Source organism: Misgurnus anguillicaudatus, chromosome 13 (genome assembly GCF_027580225.2).
Source record: "Misgurnus anguillicaudatus chromosome 13, ASM2758022v2, whole genome shotgun sequence".
In the NCBI taxonomy this organism is placed as follows: Eukaryota; Metazoa; Chordata; class Actinopteri; order Cypriniformes; family Cobitidae; genus Misgurnus; species Misgurnus anguillicaudatus.
The window spans coordinates 5,083,142-5,106,850 of NC_073349.2; the positions used below are offsets into that span (position 1 = coordinate 5,083,142).

The 23,709-nt window shown below is 37.5% G+C and overlaps 2 protein-coding genes across 10 annotated transcripts in view; one reads left to right on the forward strand and one right to left on the reverse strand.

Annotated features, from left to right (window-relative positions):
• The window catches only part of LOC129430297 (ankyrin repeat and SAM domain-containing protein 1A), a 140,620-nt gene extending 124,716 nt beyond the window's left edge, over positions 1-15,904 (reverse strand). For 4 of the 6 annotated variants that reach the window (XM_073874883.1, XM_073874885.1, XM_073874882.1 and 1 more), the window contains exons 1-2: positions 15,753-15,900; positions 15,031-15,439 (exon numbers count right to left, since the gene is read on the reverse strand). In XM_073874883.1, the coding sequence (XP_073730984.1) occupies positions 15,031-15,212 (182 nt within the window). In that variant the 5' untranslated portion in view covers positions 15,213-15,439; positions 15,753-15,900. Of the gene's footprint in view, positions 1-15,030; positions 15,440-15,752 lie in introns of all 6 variants that reach the window. The other 2 variants (XM_073874881.1, XM_073874886.1) reach the window with 2 other exon arrangements.
• Positions 15,905-19,598: 3,694 nt separating this feature from the next.
• On the forward strand, positions 19,599-21,635 carry taf11 (TAF11 RNA polymerase II, TATA box binding protein (TBP)-associated factor). 4 transcript variants are annotated; one of them, XM_055188317.2, is made up of 6 exons: positions 19,599-19,755; positions 20,299-20,455; positions 20,530-20,678; positions 20,763-20,850; positions 21,004-21,100; positions 21,185-21,635. In XM_055188317.2, the coding sequence occupies exons 2-6, from the start codon at positions 20,306-20,308 to the stop codon at positions 21,313-21,315; spliced, it is 615 nt and encodes a 204-aa protein (XP_055044292.1). In that variant the 5' UTR covers positions 19,599-19,755; positions 20,299-20,305; the 3' UTR covers positions 21,316-21,635. The 4 variants fall into 4 exon arrangements, with proteins under 4 accessions (XP_055044292.1, XP_055044293.1, XP_055044291.1 ...); XM_055188318.2 differs by having other exon boundaries at positions 19,622-19,755; positions 20,303-20,455; XM_055188316.2 differs by lacking the exon at positions 19,599-19,755 and adding an exon at positions 19,787-19,872.
• Positions 21,636-23,709: the final 2,074 nt, after the last annotated feature.

Genomic DNA, 23,709 nt, shown 5'->3' on the forward strand with positions numbered 1-23,709 from the left:
TCAAAGCTCAACCTGTTCTCACTTCTTATGGATTCAACTTCACATTATTCACATAGTTTGGGGAATCATCAACAACCTGCTTGACATTCACTACCACACCACATTCCAGCCTTGTGGGTGTTTGTGTGTCAGTGTATTAGTATGTATCTGTGCGTGTGTGTGCGTGTGTGCGTGTGTGTGTGCGTGTGTAAGAATGGCAGATGATTGAAGAGGTTTTCTGTCAGACAACACTAACGTTGCATTTTGGGTCATGACTGACTGTGCACTCCAAGCAGATAAGAGAGAACTTCCTTACACATTTAACACAATTAAACATTCATAGTGAATTTAGCTAAATAAGCACTTTTTTTTTAAATAAAATGGTCTGTACCGTTTCATGTCTTTATTTTTACTAACACGGTACAAGAAACATTTCTAACTTGCTCTTCTATGTCATTCTAAACATCAGCATGAATAAACACTGTATTTTGGGGGGCATTTATTTATTTTTTTCGCCTATCGATGCTTTAAAGCTTCAACTATTCGGGGTCACCCCTACTTTCAATCCTGCATTATTTGTTATTTCATGGCAAAATAATAGCAAAAGTTTAAAATGTATTATATTTTTATAATATGATCTAATATTCTGTGATACAGAGTAGACAACTGGTAAACATTTCTGGCTTTATTTTACTAACGCACATAAACAATCTGTCTCTCCAGCACTGGACTCAATCACAATCTCCTGTGCAGTGTGCACATATCACTACATTATCTTTAATTCTTACTTTTTTAATTGTAAGCTAGTATCATGCATCATTTTCATGAGGATACATATGTGAAAGGTCGGTAAGAGACATGTTGCACCTGTTGTCTCAAATAAATTCCAAAACCCGGGTTAAGCAATATCATAATGCATTTCAATGTACTGTTTTGTAGTTCTTATATTAAGTTGCCTGGAATTGGAACACAAAAGAAAGGCATTGGTCCACTATCATCTGATGTCCCGATCCGATATGCTGGATCGGTATCGGGGCCGATACGGGCTTTTTGGCTGGATCGGACATCGGGTCGAGGACCGACAACATGACCAATCCAATTCAGATATTGTGCATTAGGGTGGTTGTTACTGACAAGTTATTAAAAGGACAACGTATTATAAAAGCACCATAAACGTTTTATGCACTATATTCAAAGACTTTTAATACACATCATAGCTTTATGTGAAAAAACAAAACGCACATTTAAAGATATTTAAGATCACAGAAACACTGTAACTTACTCACAAACTGGGTTAATGTACTGGTAAGCGGACGGATGAAGCGCGTCATTCACACGCGCACACACAAGATAACTGTAGGCTATTTTAAAGATCTGATTTTATAAAGTCTCAGTAAGATGGATGGATGCAATTCACTTTGTGCTGAGCACACGATGCATCTATTCGCTTTGTGTTTTAACAGTTATAAACTTTCCATTGCGGTGCGAGGATTACCATGAGAGGATGATTTAGGCGCATCATTTCTGCACCCGGAATGTGCATAAAACTCCAGTCAAGCGCATAATTCCCAAAATAACCATCTGCACACTAAAGCTTTTTACTATGACAGTTTTACGCAATTAAGAAAAAAATATTTAGCATACCTAATTGATCAAACCTACCTATTATATTTCCCCCAAACACTGTCATGATTAACATTTGTGTTTACTGTAATTTGTAAACAATTTTAAATTATTGATTTTAACATTTCAAATGATACTAGATGTAGCAGATAGCACTATACACATTTAATTACAATAGTTGCATACGTCATCAAGCCTGGTTTATTTAAATTAACTGAGCATTACATTCGCAAGTCATAAGCATATTACAACAATTTACGATTAACTAAGAATAATAGTCAACAAGATGCACAAGATAATTGCATGCCATTAATAATCATGTAGCCCTAATTGGTATCCTAATTCGAAAGAAAATAAAGATGACATTGTATCATGTGCTCCTCAAAAGTGTCTGCATTTTGCATTTGCTGCTGATAAAACAAAATAAGTAACAGAAGAAAAATTGCATTACGAATGATCTTCAGGATTTTGCACTTCCTGCTGTCCTCCACCTAATAATTTCTGTCCAATGAATGAATGACCTTAACACACGTGGTTTGATTGCCAAATTTTGGCTCACTTGCAAAAAGGGCAGTGTGAATGCGAAACGCACAACAACAAAAAAAACAAGTGAACTAGCGGACTTTCCTAGTGTGAATACACCCTTAAAGTGAACCAGAAAAGAAACTAGCTGAATATGACCTCAGTTCTTTTGGTGTTCACAATATAATGGACTCAAAAGAGGACCCAGTTTATTTGGTCTTCTTCAGAACTGAAGTGATCTCAGACCCTTTCTGTTAGGGGTGGGAATCGCTTGGACCCTCGTGAATCGATCCAGAATCGATTCTTAGGGTCCCGATTCGATTCAGAATCGATTCTTGACGTACTAATTTGCCTATATGTGACGTCATTACCTCACGTTTGCTCTCAAAGCCAGGTTAATGTTTGCGCTTTTGCTACTAGTCTCTGAACTGTCATACACTGTACTTTAATGCAGCTAAGAGATAAATAATGTCATCCTTATATACATATATGTCCTGTTTCTGTTGTAAGACATTAAAACCAATAAAAATAGTAATTAAACGTGACATTAGTTCTATATGTTAACCGTCATTAACTTCCACGAACTGACGTGCGTCTAGCATCATCATTATACACAGTGATCGGCAGTATTACTGTATTTATATAATGCAGCGCATCCAGCGACTGAATAAAAAACTATGTGCATATTTTTACAGAAGTATATTCATGTTATATCTAAACAGTCAGCGAACACTTAGCACAGTCAGAAGAGTCATTAAATTAAATGCGCTATTTCTCCCTGCCGCTCACTGAACAGAGAAAAGGCAGAGAAAGACTATCCCAAAGTGTTTCTTGTTTTCTTGCAGTTTAGAATGAGTCAAACAGGGCTGTTCTAGATTTTATTTCTTTCTCTTCTGCTCTTGTAAGCTCCACTATGCGCTCGTGCAGTGCGCGCTCTCTCAAGTTGTCTGTGTGCCACACCGCTCCCCCAGATGAGTTCCGCCTTTTGTTTCTGATAACGTATTTTGTAAACTAACATTTAAGAATCGATTCTTGACATTTGTGAATCGATTCAGAATCGGCCCACGTCCGAATCGCGATTTATCTAAGAATCGATTTTTTGTCCCACCCCTACTTTCTGTTCACACATCACAACTTCATAAAAAAATCTGACCCCAGAGTTCTGTGCAGCAGTTGATTTTGATACGCATCAAAATGACATGCGAAACGGACTGGGACCTCATTGCTTTCACATGTCAAAGAAATCGACCACAAAAAAACAAAAACAAAAACAAACCATAATTAGACAACCTCCGGATGTGGTCTGAGTTCGGTTCGCTTTTGAGTTCTTTTGTTGTCTGAGATCACCTGTGTTGTTTACATACACTAAACTGTTCCAATAGCGTTTGAAGGGCTTAAATTAACTAGGTGTGAAAACACCCTTAGTGTCAAGTAAAGTGTTGAATATGACAGAAATGATTGGGCTCTCCTCTCTCTCTCTCTCTGTATAGAACCACACAGAAGAGCTGGTAAGCATGAGTGGATTCATTTCAGTCCAAACCACACCAGTGGAAAACCCTTAACACACAAACAAATTCATTTTAAGCTACATGTGCAAATTCTTTACTGGTCTTCTACTTCATCAGCACTAGTTCATAGCGGGTGACATTTTCAGAAAACTGATAGGAAACTGTCAGGAATGGAGAAGAGGGGATGAAACTGGGTCATGTTGCATGCCAGACTCAAACCTTTATCACCCACCAGCACAAAACGTGTGCTTACAGATAATAAATCAAACAAACAAATCCTAGAAATGCTACTTTCTTCTCTAAATTAAAACTTTGGTTGAAGGTTTTAAGCACAAACTAATGTTTTTTCAAGTTAAGGCTTGGTTATAGAAACGAATCTGCAGGTTAATGCTCACTAACCAGATTGAGACTACCAACACTTCAACTGAGGGCTTTAGAGCAGAAGAACAAAGATTTACCTTGACTAGTTAAGTCAAACAACACTACCAACTAAGTCTATAAACCTGAAAGAGGAAGTGATAGTGATCTGGTTGCGGAGTTCATGAACCATAACAACCCTAACTGAAGGTATGTGTTAACCACATCAAACAAACCTCTGTGGGTTCTTCACTGAGACAGACACAAACCAACCTACAATCTATTTTCAACACATGAAGAACCATAGTAAATGAGGTCACTTTATTAACCTGAATCATATCTGCATCACTGTTAACTAGTAGAACAACAATTACGTTTCGATTTATCTTACCATGACACTGCTAAAATTATCTATAGATTATAAATGTGACTGGTGTTATAATGGTTATCATTTCTATTAGATAAAGCAGAAGCAGTAAAATTGCTGCTTTTTCTATTTCTCTCCACTTATTATTTCAGATTCAAAAGTCTACTTGACAGATGACTTTACATTACAGCTTTGCGTTTTTATATCTTGAGTCAGCTTGAGCTTTGCTCGTTCAGTGCAATGGACTTGAATCAAATGGTTTTACTTCTAACGGGAATAGCTGCGTGATGAAGTGAAACTAAAGGGTTAAAAAACACAAACTGAAGCAGATGTTGTAGAACGTCTGGCGAACGATGATAGAGCGCAAAAATTGTAAAACTGATTATTTCCCACTAATAATTACATTATCTTAAAGGAGTGTAACTACTGTAGCATGTAAATAATGCACATAAATAGAGCAAGAGCAAATCAACAATTATGTGAAACCTAGCTAACAGGTTGCTCAAACAACAAAATCAGCTAACTTACTTAAAAAAATGGCAAGAACTGTAGACTAATACAATAACAGGCTTAAATAAACCTAAAACATAAGTCCACTTACAGTTCTCACAGACACGTGTTTTATCAACTGGCTATCCTCCAGACATGACGGACCACATCTTCTCATTTCGGCCGTGTGGTGCGTGCACGCTCGCAGTGTGAAGCACGTCCGCGCCATTCTCCGAGATGTTTTATCAACTGGCTAGTTATCCTCCACACAGTGATGGTCCGGACCACATCTTTCTTATTTCTGCCGTGTGCCGCGCGTCCCCGCACTTAACGGCCTTTTGTGCAGCTTTTTTTTTGATGACCTAGTTAAGACCGCCAACTCTGCTGTGACATTTCACCATGAACACCAATGGCAGATACACATCTTAGGGTGTACTCACACTATCCAAACCAAAACGCGCTCGGGCGCGTTTGACCCACAAAGCCTGGTTCGTTTGACTAGTGTGATCGCTCTGTACCACGCCTGGGCGCAGATTGGTTAATCACGCCGCGGCCGGGTTACAGAGGTGGGCTGGAGCGTGGATCACTTGGGCTCAGGCGCGGAAAGCTTTGGTGTGAGCTCAATCGCGCCTGGGCGCGATTCAAAAGGTGAAGACGTCAGTTGCGCGACTAGGGCTGTGTTGAAAAAATCGATTCACCGATTCTGAATCGATTTTCAAGTTAATCTCTAAAGATCGATCCGTAACTCAAAGAATCGATTTAATAATTAATAACTTAAACTTGCCGCGCCATTGAATTCACGCATGCGCGCGAGGTGGAAGGACATTAAAACAACGAACATAGCGGTCAGTAACGTTAAGCAAGCGGTTGTTTTGAAAACTCTAGAAACGCTCAAAGCTGCGATCTACATATAAAATAATGCACTCATAACAAATGAACGAGTTATTTGTGTAATTTTTATAATAAGCGCCATGCAGTGAATCCACCGCGGGTCTCCAGTGAAACTCTCTATCTCTTCCTCTGTGCTCATGCAGCTGGTCTCTGACGGGCAGAGGTTTTTGAGGCGCGCGCAACGGGTCGCCAAATAAAGAGTTCTTCTTACACATAATGCTAATAGTTGTAAAGGTTTCTGAACTTTTAGCAAGCTAAGACAAAACTCGCGTTTATATCAGTGACACGTGCGCTGCTGGAGCGATGTAGTTTGACGCCTAATTTGCTTATAGTACAAACATCTTTGATCAGAAAGACGAGAAAGAGACGCAACTGTTAATGTGTAATAGGAAGTAAAGAGCGTCAAGACCTAAAAACAGACTTCACATCAGCACCCGTCATAATATCTATATAGAGCTCTGTCGCTCATATACAGGTATATATCCTGTCTGTAGGTTTGTGCATAAATTTATACCTGTTCATTTTACATACTGCCTATTTTTAATGTAATGTATGTATAAATACAAAATACAATGCATACTATAGCTTCAATAGTCTATAAAATGAATAACTCAATTCAAAACAAAATTCTGTCTATCAAGACTCAGGGCTCGAAATTGCGACCATTTTGGTCGCATATGCGACCGAAATTTAATCTCTGCGACCTTAAAATATATTTGGGAGCATTTGTGCGACTGCCCATTTTGTTGTGACGCGAGTTGATTGTGATCCTGCGTGCTGGCGCTGTCCCAGGTTCAGTGTTCTCTCCAACGATACATAACCAATCAAATTTCACCATTAAGTTCTTGCGTTTAATGAAGACCGCAGATTGGCTAATATGAGCGTCAGTCATTCCTTGTTTCAGTGAAGCGCGGCAATGTGAAAAGACGAACGCGTCGCGAGCATGACGAGAGCGAGACGATTACAGCCAAGGTTATTACTGTTTCTTTGACGACGATCGGGATTCAAATGTAACTCCACCACCGGAAAATACGAGTTGACGTTAAACCTTTCAGAGAGAGAGGCTTAAAGATTTCGAGTGTCTATGAAAATGTAACTGTTTACTGTAAATCCTGTAAAACGGTGTTAATGGCGGAATCAAAACATTTTAAGCGCCAGACGTATCTTGCTTAAACATGGCGAAAGTGCCAAAAACACAAGACGTGTCATGACAAATGTGTTTATTATTGATGGAGACACCCATAGATATGTATATAAAGGCTAGATGGCTCAAGGCGGAGTCCCTAACGGCATCACCTGGCGGCCATCCCACGACAGGGCGCTCGCCCACCCGCAGCACCGAGCCCAATGGTGCAGGTACCTTCAAACGACCACAACCCGCTCAATTTTCTACCGATTTTCAAACGGTTTGGGTTTTTTACAAACGTTATTAACGTGGCTATAATTCTGGATGCTTTAACATGTTTCATGAATTTATTTTTTATTTTTAGTATAGGTATGCAGTGTCATAGGTACATCTTTGACGTTTATAACACACCAAACCGTTTGAAAATCGGTAAAAAATTAAGCAAGTTATGGTCATTTAAAAGCACCTGCATCACCAAAACTCAACGCCACGAGCGAGCGAGCGCCCCGCCGCAAGACGGCCGCCAAAATGCGGACGCTGCACTCAATTGGCCAGCAGCGCGGACGAGCCATCCAGCCCTTATATACATATCTATGGAGACACCGACCTGTCTGTCAGTGTGTTTAATGGTGTATGTGCGCATGCGCTGGTGAATGGACATTCGACAAACATCCTTGTGGTCCATGTTGCTGTGGAATACGACAATGCTGATGGTATGTTTTTGTTGTATTTTTTTTAAAACATTGCCTATTTAGTAGTAAAAGCATCCTGGTAATGCAGTTATCAATACCAATATATATTAGCCTTCTATATTAGGGTCACTTTTGTAATGTCACAATTAATCAGTGTTTTACGTGTTTGCTAGATTTTCTATGTAATCTTAATCATGTTACCTGTAATTGTTAAATTATTATTGCTGCTATACTATTTCAACAGCATTTGGGTATTAATTTAGGAATTTATGCAGCAAAAAATAAAATAAAATAAAATAGAAGACCAAATTTTAAATGCTGGCCATAGGATGTGCAAAGCCCGGTGGTGGTGTTTTATTTTTAATCAAATAAATCTATTAACATTTACATTGTAGTTGTGGTACTTTTTAATTTTTGGATGGATGCGCCTAAATTTTTGCTGGTGCTCCTAACTCTTTAAAGTTGGGAGCACCAGTGCTACCAAATAAAAAAGTTAATTTTGAGCCCTGAAGACTTAATCTGTTATCCTCTGGGCATTTTCACTTTAACATTATTAACTTTAAATTGTCCATATTTTAAAACTGTGGTGAGCAGTTAAAAGCTATAGTGAGTGGCAAATAACTGCACATTTTTATAATCCAAAAAACGGAAAAACATGTATACCATGAAATATACTGTTACCGTGAAATAAAATGACTCATGGAATAGATTTTTGGTCATTCCGTGCACCCCTATCTGGCACCATTTCGGGCTTTTTTCAAAAACACTTATCTAAATCTCGAAGATCGGATGAGATCGAATCGGATCGAATCGAACAATGATAATCGATTCAAGATCTTGAGAATCGGAATCGAATCGATTCTTGAAATTTGAATCGAAACCCAGCCCTATGCACGACCACTCACCTTCATCTGCCTCCGTAAAAACCTTTTGATGCGCGCAGCGGGGTTACGTGAATGTCTGAGCTGCACACGTGACAGATCAACTAAGCAATATGATGACATGTGAGAGGGATGTCTGTAATCGGCAACCAAACAACTCAGAATAAAAACACAGACTTATTATGGTTGGTTCCAGTGTAAAGAGAGCGCTTTTTTCAAAACAATGGCATCGGAACGATAAAAAAGTATAGTGTGAGTGCGTGCATTTGGGGGAGTAGGGGGGGGGGGGGGTCACAATCGCGCTGGAGCATGGTTTGGTTTAGATAATGTGAGTGCGCCCTTAGCCACTGTATTATGCTGCTCATGTTGTCCATCAATTTTTCAAAGCATACACAGAACAAAAGCGAATAAAATAATAATCGCCTAATTGGCTTTGGAGTTTAAAATTTCGCCTGGGCGGCTGCAGTTTAATTTTCAATGCAGTATGTATCTGCATTGATTTCTGCACTGTTTTACTTTGACTGTAACAAACTTCCATTCAAAATCTCGATTCCTCGACTTAATTAAAATCATGTCAAAACGTAAAATCAAATTAATCTGAAAAATCGCACAACTCTAAGATTACAAAACTTATTTTACGACAACTAGTTTCTGTCGCTTACGCTCTCTGCCTCTGAACTTTGGTCATCTGTGGCTTTCCAGACGCCACATATCTCCATTAAAAACCTAGCCAATCTTCAGACAAACCTCTCTTCACCGTGTTGAAGGAATCAGATGTGGCAGTCCACGTGTTAACACAGCTTGATCAAATCACTTTCTTTCTTGACAGGGGATTCATTGTACATTAGTTCCCCATCCAATACACTTGACAGAAAAAGAGTTATTTAGGTCAAAATATAAAAGCAGGAAATGACAGAATCTACTTACATAAAACAATCTAAAGCACTTCAGTGGAAAGAGTCATCTCAATACACTATTCTCATTTGAGGATATAAAAATATGGAACCCATCTACAACATAAGAGGCACTCAACACATAATGCATGAAATACTGACATTAGACGGTTTCAGAGAAAGAGAGAGACTGTTGACCCTTAATACAAAAGCTTTTGCAATGTAAATTATAAATCTTTCGAAATCAACTTTGTGAAAATGTCACCATATTGAACTGCTGTGAACTCAGTCAAGACTGATGGTCCTGATTCTTCTATATAATGTACATGAGTTGCACCATCACAAATACACAAACAACAGCCTGCATAAATCTGTAACATCCACCATACTGGAACAAAACATTGCATGACAGAGAGCGAGAGCGACTCCCAAAACAAAAATGACAAGTCTCGACACGAGGCTTCGTTCCACACGGTACACAGACGGAGAGAAAAAAGAAAACAATGCAAATACGCCTCATTCCTCCTATAGTTCACCAGGAAACTGATATATCAAAACCCATCGATCTCAACAGAGGATTGTGTCAGAGATACAACACAGCTTTATGAAGCTGAAAGGAAGTCTCTGGTGTGAGGAACTTTGAGAACGGTCTGAAAAGGTAGCAGACCAAAGCCTGTCAGATATCTCACACATGAGTAGAGAAGAAACCCCTAAGAGACTTTATAGCACAAGCTCTCTTTAAAGAAATATTTCACACAAAAATAAGTCTTGTCATCATATGACTTTCATCTATGGAAAGTGGAAGGTAACTGACAATATCACCAACATTCAGCCAAACTCTTCTTTCTAGAAGAAAGGCGGCAGAATATGAGATGAACAACAACATGAGTTAAGTAAATGTTTTTGTGAATTTCCCCACAGATAAAGATGTGCTGTACAATAACACCAGTACACAATGACATATCAGCCATTATTTGTCAATATTAAGATATATGCAACTAATGTTATAAACTCATATTAGTGGAGCACTAGTTAGCACTAAAGATGAACATTTTGAACATTCTTGCTGGAGCATGGATTTAAGGATCTATCTTCTGCTTGTGATGGACATTATCTATGTATTGAAGGACTTTGCGCTATCAAAGTCAATGCGTTAGCTTCGTTTACCTATGGTATCATAGTGGAGACAAAAACCTGTCGGGCATGAACAGTGCTATTCAGGTTTAGTTAAATATTAAGCTGTATTTATAATTTCATAGCGTTATCAACGACCAACATTTTAAATCCGTGTTGGATTTAGGCATGGGCCGGTGTAAGATTCTGGCGGTATGATAACCTTTAGCAAAAATATCACGTTTTCACGGTGTTACGGTATTGCCATTGCAACACTAAAATGTGTTATTTTTTAAATGCCAGGTAAATTTAAAGCCTTTAAATTATAATATGCTTTCAAAAAACATATAATATTTTTGTAATGTATATTAAATGTAAACATCAAATCAATCACATGACTTAATGATTTAATGAATTTTTTATAAACACAGCTCATACCTTGGAGACGGTATCACAGAATATTTCAGTGGTTTTGAAACCTTGACTGTTTAAAACCTCTGTATACCTTGAAGCCGGTAATCGGCCCATGCCTAGTTGGATTTAGTCCATTCAAAGAGAAGTGAATGGCATTTACTGTGACTGCGAAGCAGTTAATGGAGGATTAAGTGTGCATACATCAAGTCTTTTTTTATCGCTTACTGTGCTTTCCAAATTTTTCATGGAGCAACTTAAATCACGCCGAGACACTGAATAAATTGGAAACCACATTGCCTATGTATTATTAATATTATCACAGAATGGTAAAATATGCTGGAAATGTTCGAACGTACTGATACACACACTAAAATTATTTTGCAAAGTTTACATTGAAACCAACAAATAAAATTAGCAGGAAAAACTTTTTATTTTGCATAAACATTAAAATATTTATACAGAATAATGTGAGTTTCTTTAGTGCAGGTTGGACACAAACAAATCAAATCAATTGTGCCTTTAAACGCAGCAAGCAAAGCAATGCATGCAAGCAATCGAGGAATAAAACAAAGCCACACACCGCATTAAGATCGTCAGATCGTATATTTTAGATTTGAAAAAAAATTAGTCTAAAAAAATATGAAGTAAAACGGTGTTTCCCAACCAGAGGGGCGAGGCCCACGGGGGGCCTCAGCAGATTTTCAAGGGAGCCTCAAGATGACTTAAAATTCTTAAATTGACAAAACCAGCATTAAAATAAGCTAAAACAAGCAAAAATTGAAAAAAAATTAGTAGCGAATATACATCTGTCTAGTCATTCCAAGCTTTAGTTAATTTTATTTGGAAAAAAATTAGTGGGTGGGGGCCTTTAAAAATTGTTGTGGGCAAGTTAGGGGCCTTGAAGTGAAAAATGTTGGGAACCACTGAAGTAAAATGTGTAAATATTTCTCCAAATTTGCACTTTGGATTACGACCATGGTCATTACAATAAATGGGAGCAGACGTGAATTAAAAGATATGTCCCGTTATTTTATTTTAAATGTCCAGCTGTCTAACATGCATCTTAAGAAATGCTAAAAAAACATTTCCAAATAACACCTAAATAGAAAATCTCTGCTATTGTTATTTCTGACAAGTAAATTAAGGTTTGGGAAAAAAACAAGCAGCTGTCAGGCCCTTATAATATTGAGTGGCGATAGAAACAGTACGACAGGATGTAACTATCCCCTACTTCCGGTCAAAGCCACCATATTGTAAAATAAGCCTATCCCCAAATCTGATTGATGTGACTAGTGTTGGACCAATACAACGGCTAATGATGCTATGCTTATGCTTCAAAGCCGTATTACATGGAAAAGCTGTGCATAATATCGTCTCTGTGCGATTCAGAATTGATATCGGACGGGTATTATTATTGTGTATCTGCATTTATCGTCCCATCCCTAGCTGTGACAAACTTTGTATTACTGGCACTTCTCATATTCATTGCTGTCTTGAGATGAATCACTTTCTTTGGAAATGCAAGCTGCTTTGCATTAAAGTCTTTGCTAAATGAATAAACATAAATAAGGCACAACGTGAGTGATCATTGTTTGGCAGACAGCAGGTTGCACATTTCTGCATCAGCTACTACTGAGATGAATGGTGTAATAATCCAAACAGTTTCCTTCAGGTTATAGATCTCATTAAACGTGATAAAAAATTTTAGGGGTTTGAAGTGAACATGCAATGTACAGCCCAATTCTTTCACCGACCCAAACTACCTAAAATGACTTTGCATCAGCTCAAGATCATTGATAAATCCTGCGGTCAGACTTATTTATAGCTTCTCACCTGTCAATTGCAGATTTGTTAGAGATTAACCCATATTTATTTATACTTTCTGGAAACAATAGAAAATCTGCTGGCGAGGAATACTGCTGTACACAAAACCACAGTAAGACACACAGATATGACAAAAGACTATTGACATTCACATTCAACACGGCAAATAACAGACTGCATAAACACAGCACTCCCTTTAACACCTGTCAATAAGCGAGTCTCTGGTAAGTAAATACACATTGATGCCAACTAAAGACCTTTGGCCCAGTGAGATGAAACGGACAAAAGAAGAACGCAGAACGCTCTTTTATTTGGTCTCTTGCTGGCATCGGATCCAGCAGACCATCATTCATTTATTTACCTCTGATACACGCTGGGCCTGCCGTTCTCATAGTGAAAAGCAGAGCAGATACACACACAGATGCCACCGGGCACACAGGAAACCTCAAACAGGAACAAAGATATATCTGAGCTTTAAACAGCACCTATTACATCGAAAAATACAACATTATTTGGTGTATTTGGTGTAATACGTGTTCGCGTGGTTTATGGTTAAAAACACATTATTTTCAACATTTCGTACATTATTGTTTCTCCTTTATTTCCTTCCTGCCTGAAACACACTGATTTTGTACAAAACTCATAGTTTTGAAATGCGCTGCGTCATCCGATTGGCCAGCTAATCTTTATATTGTGATTGGCCTGAACACGCCAAAAATGTGGTGCTCCTTACCGTATTTGGACGTTAACTCTTAATGCATCATCAATACGAGCCGAATCTGATCCAGAAAATGGTGGTACCTGCGCAGCTTGAGCAGGACGTCACAGTTAAGGTAAAAATATTAAAACCTATAACCACGTCCGCATTTGTGATCGTAGAAACGACAAACAACAAGCGCTACGCTGCACTTCACAAAACTCGTGTTTGAATCGTGGTTTATGATAAACGGTACATTCACACGGGACGCAAGCATTAACGCTTCCCATTCACTTTTAATGGATGACGTCAAGTGTTGGGGAACTGAATTGTGGATCCGTCGGTGCCGCGTCACTGCCGCTGCTCGCGGCAGAAGTTGAACATCTCTCAACTTTTCAAGCGGCAACGCGCTCGTCAGCCAATCAGATCGCCTTATGCAAATAACCTAGGCAGAGCCAGCCAATTACGTTGATAGAAGACCGGAGCATGTGTTGCGGCCACTGTGATTGGCTGTTGGCCTTCCGCCAACTGTTAATGCTTTCACCTCGCGTAAATGTACCGTAAGACTACTTACAGGCTGTGAGTCAGAACTGGGCGGGATTATGATAATGAGCGTCATGACCACGTCAACAGGCACAGGAAGTAAACTGTTGCCTACAATTCCAGTGTGTTGGTCGTAGTCCAAGAAAAGAGATTTACGTTGGAGACGATAACTTGCGTCGTTTACTTCGGGATTTGTACTTTTGCATATCGTTAACATGTACTATCACACACTTACACACCAAAGGAAATGTAAAATCATGGATCAGATAATAGGTGCCCTTTAAATGTACTTGATGGATTTGCATATGGAAGTAGACAGATCCGGTTCACTGTGATTGGCACTTGTAATGGAATCAGTGACATCTGTCTCTTCAAGTGATATTAATCATATCATGTATAACTTACTCACTGACAATGGCATAAACAAATGGCAAAGTAAGATATAAAAAACACCTTCAAAGATCTGTTTACTGAAGTTTTAACCAGACATGCATAATGAAAACTATAATGGATAATGTTTTTAACCCTGTAACTGTTCAGTGTCCCTCTAAACAAAAATGGAGCCAATATTATTGAAAGAGCCTCCATGTATCATAACATTACAAATATTTTTATGCACAGTACCATCGGAAACACAAAAAAACATTTTAACAGCATTTACACTACAAGAAAACAAAGGACAGATGAAAATCAGTTTCATCCTACACACAAATGAGGAACTGAAAGCACATTTATTCCTGAATAAAAGTCTTCACCTTTAAAAGTTACTGGTGAAAGACAAAATAATCTCTCAAAATACTGAAAAGAGCTGACAAATAAGAGTTTTACTCAAATATCACGATATGTGAGGTAAAAATAAAACACAATCAGATATGTCATTCTCAACAGTGCTGAAATATGGTGAGGAGGAGGAATGATGAGGTATGGTATGTAATGATAAGATATGGCGAGGTATTACAAGGGGAGATATGGTGAATATGAATAAGTACGGTGATGAATGATGATAAAGTGTGGTATGATAAGATATAACCTCAAATCGCTTTGAGAAGCATGCATGCAGTGTAGCGAACAGTGTGTGAACACTAGCCCCTCTCCGGGTTGTTTTTCTCACCTGAGTAGACTGGAGAGCGGATGAGAAGCGCTGTGTCCACCGCTCCCGACATTACCGGACGATCCTCCGCTGCCGCTCGCGGGGCCCGAACCGCCTGACTGCCTCTTGCCGGACAGGAGCTTCTCGACGGCGGCCAGATTCCCGGTGCGCGCCGCCTCCAGCAGTTCCTGCTCCTTCCCCATCTCAGGGCGAGGAGGAGTCCACCGCGCGCGTCTCCAACGCTGCAACGAGCGTCAACGACGCGCCTTCTTTCAGCTCCGTTCCGCTCGGTACCGCAGCGCGGCTGTTGTCGTTGGTTATTCTCGTTCCGCGAGTGCTCGCTTCGGGAAAACTTTCTCTTCCAGCGCCGCCGCCACACAAACTTCCTCTGGCACGATTTGACACGTCACTTCCGCGACGGGTGCGCTCCCTGGTGACGTCACGCTCGCTCAATCACTTTATTACATTTGATATTTAAATTACAAAATGACTTGCACAACTTTTTTTTTACGGTTAATGATTATTTGTTAATTTATTTGCCGCATCGTACGTTGGGTTAATATAAAACAGACAAAATTTAAGGTATCTCGAGGTTCGAGGTCTTATGTTGCTCATTCTTTATTTGTGAATAAATCTACTTTTAAGTTGATTTATGTGCTACTTTACAATGTTAGAAAATTAGTTATTTCACACTTCTATGATGAGATGTTTAATTTTTTTCATTTTGATTCCCTTTATAATACCTTAAAAATGAATTCTTCCACAATCAGTCTTCTATTTGCAGTGGCCACAATACGTCTTTTCTCAGTTAGGAAATGTACAGTCCTGTTTGTGTCGGCCCAGTTTGTAGAGTGCAAAGCTTTCCTCAGTTCTTGTGTTGCTCCGCCCCCTTGTTTGTTGCCATGGGCATTCATTGATTCACCACTCCCTCCTTGTTTGTTGTCATAGTGATTAATTGTCTCTGCGCTGTGATTGGTTCTTGTCATGTTTAATACTCTGCCTGTTCATTGGCTGTATATCAGTCATTAGGCTTGTTCGACTTTATGACGTCAAAGTCCCGCGAGAATGATCCAAGAAATCATACGAAGTGTAATTTCGTCTCGCTCTCGCGGCACTTTGACGTCATCCGTCTGTAATTTCTAGCGGCGCCGCACGAAGTCCAACAAGCCTATTATTTTATGTTTGCTGTTTCTGTACCCTTTTCGATTTATTAATAAACTTCAAACTGTGTTTGGATCTGCTGCCTTGCTTTCCTGTGACAATTTACATTTCCTTTTTTGTGTAGTTATGTTATTAACAAACTTCCCATCAAACTCCCCAGTTTTTCTTAGTAAATGATTCTGGCTTGGATAATTAATTCAAAGCATAATTGCTTGTCACACAATTGTTTTATCTGTAATTCATTTTTTTGATATTAGGCCTTTATAACAATTATTCATTGTCACAAAGCAGCTTTACATGTATAGAAACAACGAAAGTACAGAAACATCAAGAAACAATGAAAGCATGTCATGTATACATGCTAAGATTTGTTGGCTCAATCTAATAATAAAGTAAGCTACCTAACTACCCCAAAACTCAGAGTCAAACTGACCCAATAACACCAGCAAGCACAAAGAGACGCACTTGTCTTTTTTGAACCAACTAAACACCTCGGAGTCAAATCAACCCAAAATCTCACCCACCTCTCCATGCTGAACCAATAAAACCTCTCTGATGGTGTGTAGGACATCAAATGTATTTCCTAATAGAATAGAACCTCATAGGTTGATCTATATGTGTGTGAATGGACACCTGGGATTATGGATCAAGGACTTTCTATTGCTTTGAAACAAAAAGGGTATGGTATAATGGTAAGCTGTGTGTTGTTAATACAATAAAGCCCTGTGTACATTGTATGCATAGGTCGCGCATGCACGTGCAAAAGAATGTAGTATTTAGCCCAAAAGAAGCATTGCACTTTTTTGCAATTCACATGTGTCGAATGTCTGTACACGTACGAGGCAAATTAACAATACTTTGCTATGGTATGACCATGCACGGACGTTCGTGTATACATAAAAAACAGCCCAAGAGCATTTTGTCACCTATGTTATTTTCATTATATATTAATGATTCTAGGAATAAGGATTTGATTTTTAGTCTTTTTAAATATGCAGATGATATGGCCCTTTCAAAAGTGCATGCAGCATCTTTTTTAATACGGAAGATTAGTAGGTTTGGTATGAGTCAGAACATTCTGGAGAGTGCCTATAAATCTTTGGTGAAGAGTTTACTGACCTAATCTCACAGCATGGTATGAAAACATGAGCTGTAAACAGAAGAACAATTGCAAGGGTTTCCGAAATAGCCAGTAAAATTATGGGAGACAACAGAGCACCCTGTGTCAGGTGAATTACTGAAGATGTGCTCAGTGCATTTTAAGACATGCTTCTCATCCTTTGCATGATCACGGCTGTTCGTCAAACGTTATGTTATGCCCAGGGCTAAGAAGAATATTTACAAAAGGTCATTCATACCCACAGCAATTGGTTATCTGGATCAGAATGGCAATAATTTGATGTGTATTCTGAGGATGTATGTACATGGTTTTCCTTATATTTCTTTTTAAATGTATTATATTTGTTTCTGTGTAATAACCTTGGATGACAATAAAGGTGTATTGTATTGTGCTGTATTGTATAATCTAATGAGTAATACTTATGTCAAAGAATGTAATTGGACCATGATAATGAAAGCAGTATTAATGTATTGTGCAAAAAAGCCCTATAAGTAGACAACTATAAGGGGAAACCCATGTTTTTTGAAAGCTGATAAAGCCCTGTTTACACTGTACGAATACACAGCAAATTTAGTAGGCTACTTTAAAGTAAAAATTACAGTGTTAATGAAAATATAAAGGGTTCAGAGTTAATTTAACACAGGATGAGTTAAAGCTATTTTATTTTACTCTATGAAAATAGAGAGTTGGTGTCAAAACCAAAAATCAACTCCTACAGTGTTTTGTTAGTGGAGTTTGTTAACTCCTGGGGTGTTAAATATGAAAAGACCTCCCCCTCTTTACAGCACACAATGAACCATGTTTTTGGATGATGCAGTTCAAGCAGCAGATCATTTCTTTTACTGTAAATGGTAAGTAAATGTTCAATAAATACAATTTTGATCAATAACATTTGAGAGTTGCGAGGTGTTATGTTTTATATTGCTGTTAGTATCAAGTTTAACATTAAAAGTCATGTGTTATTGTCATTAAATGAATGCAGCAGTTGAGTTGTTTAGGTCCTCAGATGGAGCAATTCAAACTCATCATTTTTTGTTGTTGTTTTTTGCTTTATATGCTGTTTTAGTTTAAAAAATATATATCTTTTTAAATCTGTTAATGTGTGCAGTAGATTTGCCTTAGTGATGTTGGAGGAGCACAGAAATAGGCCTATGAAAATTTCTTTAGACTGAATATCAATTTTATAACGAAGTGAGCATTTTGTGCAAAACATAAATGTATATTTTTTATAAGGTGTTCTGTATGTGAATTCTCTAATGCATTCTGTAAATATTACTTTTTGTGTTGTTATACTTAGTTATCAGTTGTTTTTAATAATGCAATTTTCCCTTTCATTTTTGTATGAACAGAAAAGTTCTATATCCAGTCTGGAGGTCTGACCAGGGATCATATCACTTCCTTACAGCTGCTGGTTTATCATACTGTTATCACGTGAAAATGAAGTGGAGACCAAGATGGCTTTTGGATTGAAATTAAGTCAAGCAAGTTTGTATGTATGAATCATCCCATGAACTCCATGTGTTATAAATATCTGTACTGGTGTTATACATTGGGAGTGGGCTTTTTAGTTGTCTAGTTAATATATGTAATTTTTTAACGAACATTTATATGCATGATATATTGAGGACATTTTTTTCAGTCAAATATATTGATCAGATGACATTCTTAAGAAATCCTTAATGGTTTAATAATGATAGTTTTTAAAAACACTTTAAAAATAAAAAAATTTGTCCCAAAGTACTGTATTATGTTGCAGTCTTTACATTTAGGATCTTGTAAAGTTAATTCTGTAACTGTGGCTGAATCCCAAACCGCCTACTTCCATACTATACAATGTATTTTGTTTTTGTCATTTGTTTTGGGAATGTTTTTTTACTCAAGGTAAATCTGGAGTGATGTTGAGGCATTGATGTCCATTTTTCTCTGATGTCCATTCTTTTATGTAATATCCCCTGTTAATTAATTGACCCATATTTTGTTTATTGTTTGAAAAATTGTTTTTGTGATGTTGTAGTTTCTATTTGTTATTTCGATAATAAATAATAACATACAAATTATATAAATTATGATAATAAAACAATTTTGTGTTTGATGTGATTATTGAAATCTTTTGTTTGTTAAAAACTAATTTCATAATTGACTTTGAAAATGTAATTGATTGAATTACTGATTTGTTGAATCGCATAAAAATGCAAAAACAGACATTAGGCCTAAATGTATAATGTAACGTAAAATAAAATAGCGTGTCGGACTATAAAATGTGCGCAGACTGGTAGGTGTATGACGTCACAGCACAGCGAGAGCGACTCGCGAGCACAGCGCGCCACTCAACGGCTGAACGTGAAATATTTCGCCGCGGACTTTTATTTTGAAATATTTGCGGAAGTAGTTGAGACAGTCGATGTTGTCCGTGTCGGTAAAATTCTCATTTGATCTGCAGTAGTGTTAAAATCTGTCTGTGTGAGGTATGTTAAAACTCTTTCTGTTATAATTCAGTCAGTGTGTGCAGTTACTAGATGAATGTCGAGCTCATTCATGTCGAAGTCATTGTTGATGATTGTATATCAGTCTGTTATTTCCTTGTAACGTAAGTTTAGATGTTATGGTTATGGAAGGGATTGTGTTATTATAGTTCTTATACTCTGCAAGTTGACCTAACGTTACAGTAACAAGTCAATATTTAATATTGCCAGGTGTAAGGTGAATGTGTATCATCATGAATAGAAATAACGTTAGTTATTAATGTGAATGTGCTAGGTTGTTTCATATTACAAAGATGAGAAACAATTAAGACGAGCAGGGCATTTACATGATGCTTTAGAAATCGCAATTGTCTTAAAATAGACTTGATATCTTTAAATGTTTTTTTTTTGGTCAGTTTTCATTAAATTGAACCTCTCAGCAGTGAATATGAAGAGCAGTTTATGGTCATCTGAATATACAGAGAGAGAGAGAGAGTAACAAGTGTATTTGTTGTTCATTGTGTTTATCTGAAATAAATCTGTGAGTCAGATCATGGCAGACCCGGCCCGTGTCAAACCTGAACCAGGATTTAGTGAGACGAGTAAACCTGCTGACCAGATCAAGGGTTCAAGTGATGGTCCAGTCAGCATCAGCACCACATCTGAATCCACTGCCCGAACCAATACAAAAGAAGATAAAAAAGTAAGTCCATTCTGAAACACATCTGATAGACAAAACATTAATGATATACTGACTGATTCATCTCACTTCACTAGAGATCAGCTGAACATACTGCTGCTGGTGAAGAAGAAGAGGAGGGATCTTCATCTCTTCATACGCCAGCATCTAAAAAACTAAAAGTGGAGCATGAAAAGAAAAAAGAGAAACGACAAAAAGTTGATGAAGATGAAATTCAAAAGATGCAGTGAGTTACAGATCTGAAGAAACCCCAAATTCTGTCGGGATGAGTTTAATGACTTCTGTAAATCTTTTAATCTTTGTTTGACAGAGTTTTAGTATCATCATTCTCTGAAGAACAGCTAAACCGCTATGAGATGTACAGACGCGCAGCTTTCCCAAAAGCAGCCATTAAACGGGTAAGTGTAATCCCATTTGTGTAAAGGGATCCCATTAGAACGGATTCAAAATGATGGGAGTAGTTGCATTTGTTTCTTACAGATGTTTTGAAATTCATTTATGTTCATGTGTATTATTGTGGAAAAATGAGAGTTTATTTTTTGGTCTTTCAGCTCATTCAGTCCATCACAGGATCATCCGTCTCTCAAAATGTGGTCATCGCTATGTCTGGCATCGCAAAGGTGTTTGCTGGAGAGATTGTTGAGGAAGGTTGGTCAAAGAAAATGATTAAATGAGATTTTTTTTTGCATGGGTTGATAGTTTCTGTAATGGATTTTTATGCTTTTCTTGCAGCTCTTGATGTGTGTGAGAAGTGGGGAGACACACCACCCCTACAACCCAAACACATGAGAGAAGCTGTGAGAAGATTGAAGAGCCGAGAGCGGATTCCCAACACCAAACACAAACACATTCTCTTCCACTGAAGCTCGAGGAATCAGACGTGACACATTTACCAACTTCATGTCTTATGTTTTGAGTGAGTTTTGGGATGTGTTTTAAGGTTTACTGTACCTGGTTAACCTCAGATTTGGTCTACAGATTCTTGTACAAATTGAGTGTTAATGGTAAAGATTAGTAGAACAGTAAATGTTGTACAGTGCTTCATTGTGACTGAGAAATATCTGTGAAGGATGAAACTTTCATTTTTTTAGCTTTTTTATTTTATGTTCACTTGAAAACATAAGAGTTGTGTTTTTTTGTATGAAAATGTATACATAATTAAATCTTTTAATTAACATCTGTAGTTCTTGTCTTGAGCTTTGTGGATTATTACTGTTTACAGTTTTTTACAGATGCTAGGACACATTTCTCAATACTTAGGTCACTTTTGCAAAACTCTTCACACAGTGAGCACAACACGGGTCTATGTGGGTTTAACTGAGGATCAATTATCATTGCTTTGGCACAAAATACATTCAATGACTACATCTCTCAAATTTCATAAATTCTTTTCTCACACACAACTGACAAAACTCGTTATACACACAGGCCAATTTGCACATGCTTACATGTTGTTCTCAAAACTGTTAAACTTATGTTCAAAACAATAACTTAATACAAAACTGAATAAGACAGCAATTTCAACAGTAATATTTTAATGAAATATATTTTAAATCCTAAAATTAAATGCTATAAAACAATTGGACCAGCCACCGCTGTCCACAGCCGAGTAGATTAGCATTACTATTGTATCTGTACTATTGTAACTACATAAAATATTGAAGAATTCTGCATCATGTCTGATTTACTCCAGTAACATATATTGCAGTGAATTATAAACAGAGAAAACATTGCATAATGCTATATGTTGTTAGTGTTTTTTAGGTCATTGTTTTATGGGTCAAAGGGTGTTTGTTGGCTGTCAACCTTTGCTAGTATTCTGGAAGAATGAGTTAATTTGAGACCTGAATAAAGTGTTTTGGTAGTTGTAGTGCATTTTGAATGTGAAATGAACTGCTTTGCCAAGCTGAAAATCAGTTTGGAGAACTGTGTGAAGAGTTTAGCAAAAGTGACCTAAGTATTGAGAAATGTGTCCTAGGGTCTGTAAAAAACTGTAATGTACAATACAGTTGTAAATGCTGTATTCTGCAGTAAACAATTTGAACTAACTTGCACAATTTTGAAATAAACAAGACAATGTAGTCGTCAGAAAATAAACACCCTTAGAGAGGTAGAAGAACATGTTTTTATACCTACTCCTCTATCAGTTTCATGATGCCAGTTTATATTAACACACACAAAACATGAATTTAATTATTTAGAGCAACAGTACAACAAAATATATAAAATATGATTTAATCATAAAGAATGAAAAAACAAAAAAAATCAAACCTTTCAATAATAGCTCAGTAATGCATGCTGGTTTCAATAAGTAATGTTTTATTAAATGCATTATATAAGGCACACATTAAAACACTTTAACTTATCAGGTTTATTGCAAAAATAAAAACCATTAATAATAGCAATGACATTTGTATCAGTAAAAGACTGAAATAATCATATAAAATTGACATCCTATATTACACTACACCTTATCATTACTTCAACTAAAGACGTGCCAGAGGTTTTGTAAAACAGAAAATTTGACTTTCAGCACATTTGTGAATTTGACTTGGACTCAGTTGTGGGTCATGTGAACAAGTAAACAAGTCAAAACAATATGCATAACACAAGAAACAACAACACTCTATTTAAAGGTGCAGTGTGTAATTTTTAGAAGAATCTCTTGACAGAAATATATTATCAGGGGTGTATAAAGATCATTTTTATAATGACCCGTTATGTTTTTATTACCTTAGAATGAGACGTTTTTATCGTGTAAGTCGCCATTTTGTGCCATCATGTTTCTACAGAAGACCTTAACAGACAAACTTTTTTTGCTAAGTTGTATCCATCAATGACATGTTTTTTTCGGTGGTGGCTACCGTAGCTTCTCTATGCGTTTCAAAAGCAAGGGGTGAGCAGTGGACTGAGGTGTTGTTTGCAATTCGCAACATCACCACTAGATGCCGCTAAAATTTAAACACTGCACCTTTAAAGCTGAACATAAACAATGAGAAAGTAAAGGAGGATGGCCTGTTTAAGGGTATCACCGTGTATTTGACAGATATATTTGAGAAAGGCTGTAGTCCACAGCAGCGTGTTGACTTTATCATTGTCAGGAGAACAGAATGGGACCAACAGATTCAACTCATCACAGGACAGACGAATTTTTCTCCTGAATTAAAGACGTAAAGATGAGAAACACACATTTTGCACAATATAAAAATCCTGGCATCTCATTTATAAAGCCTGCATACACCATTCCTCACGTTGGG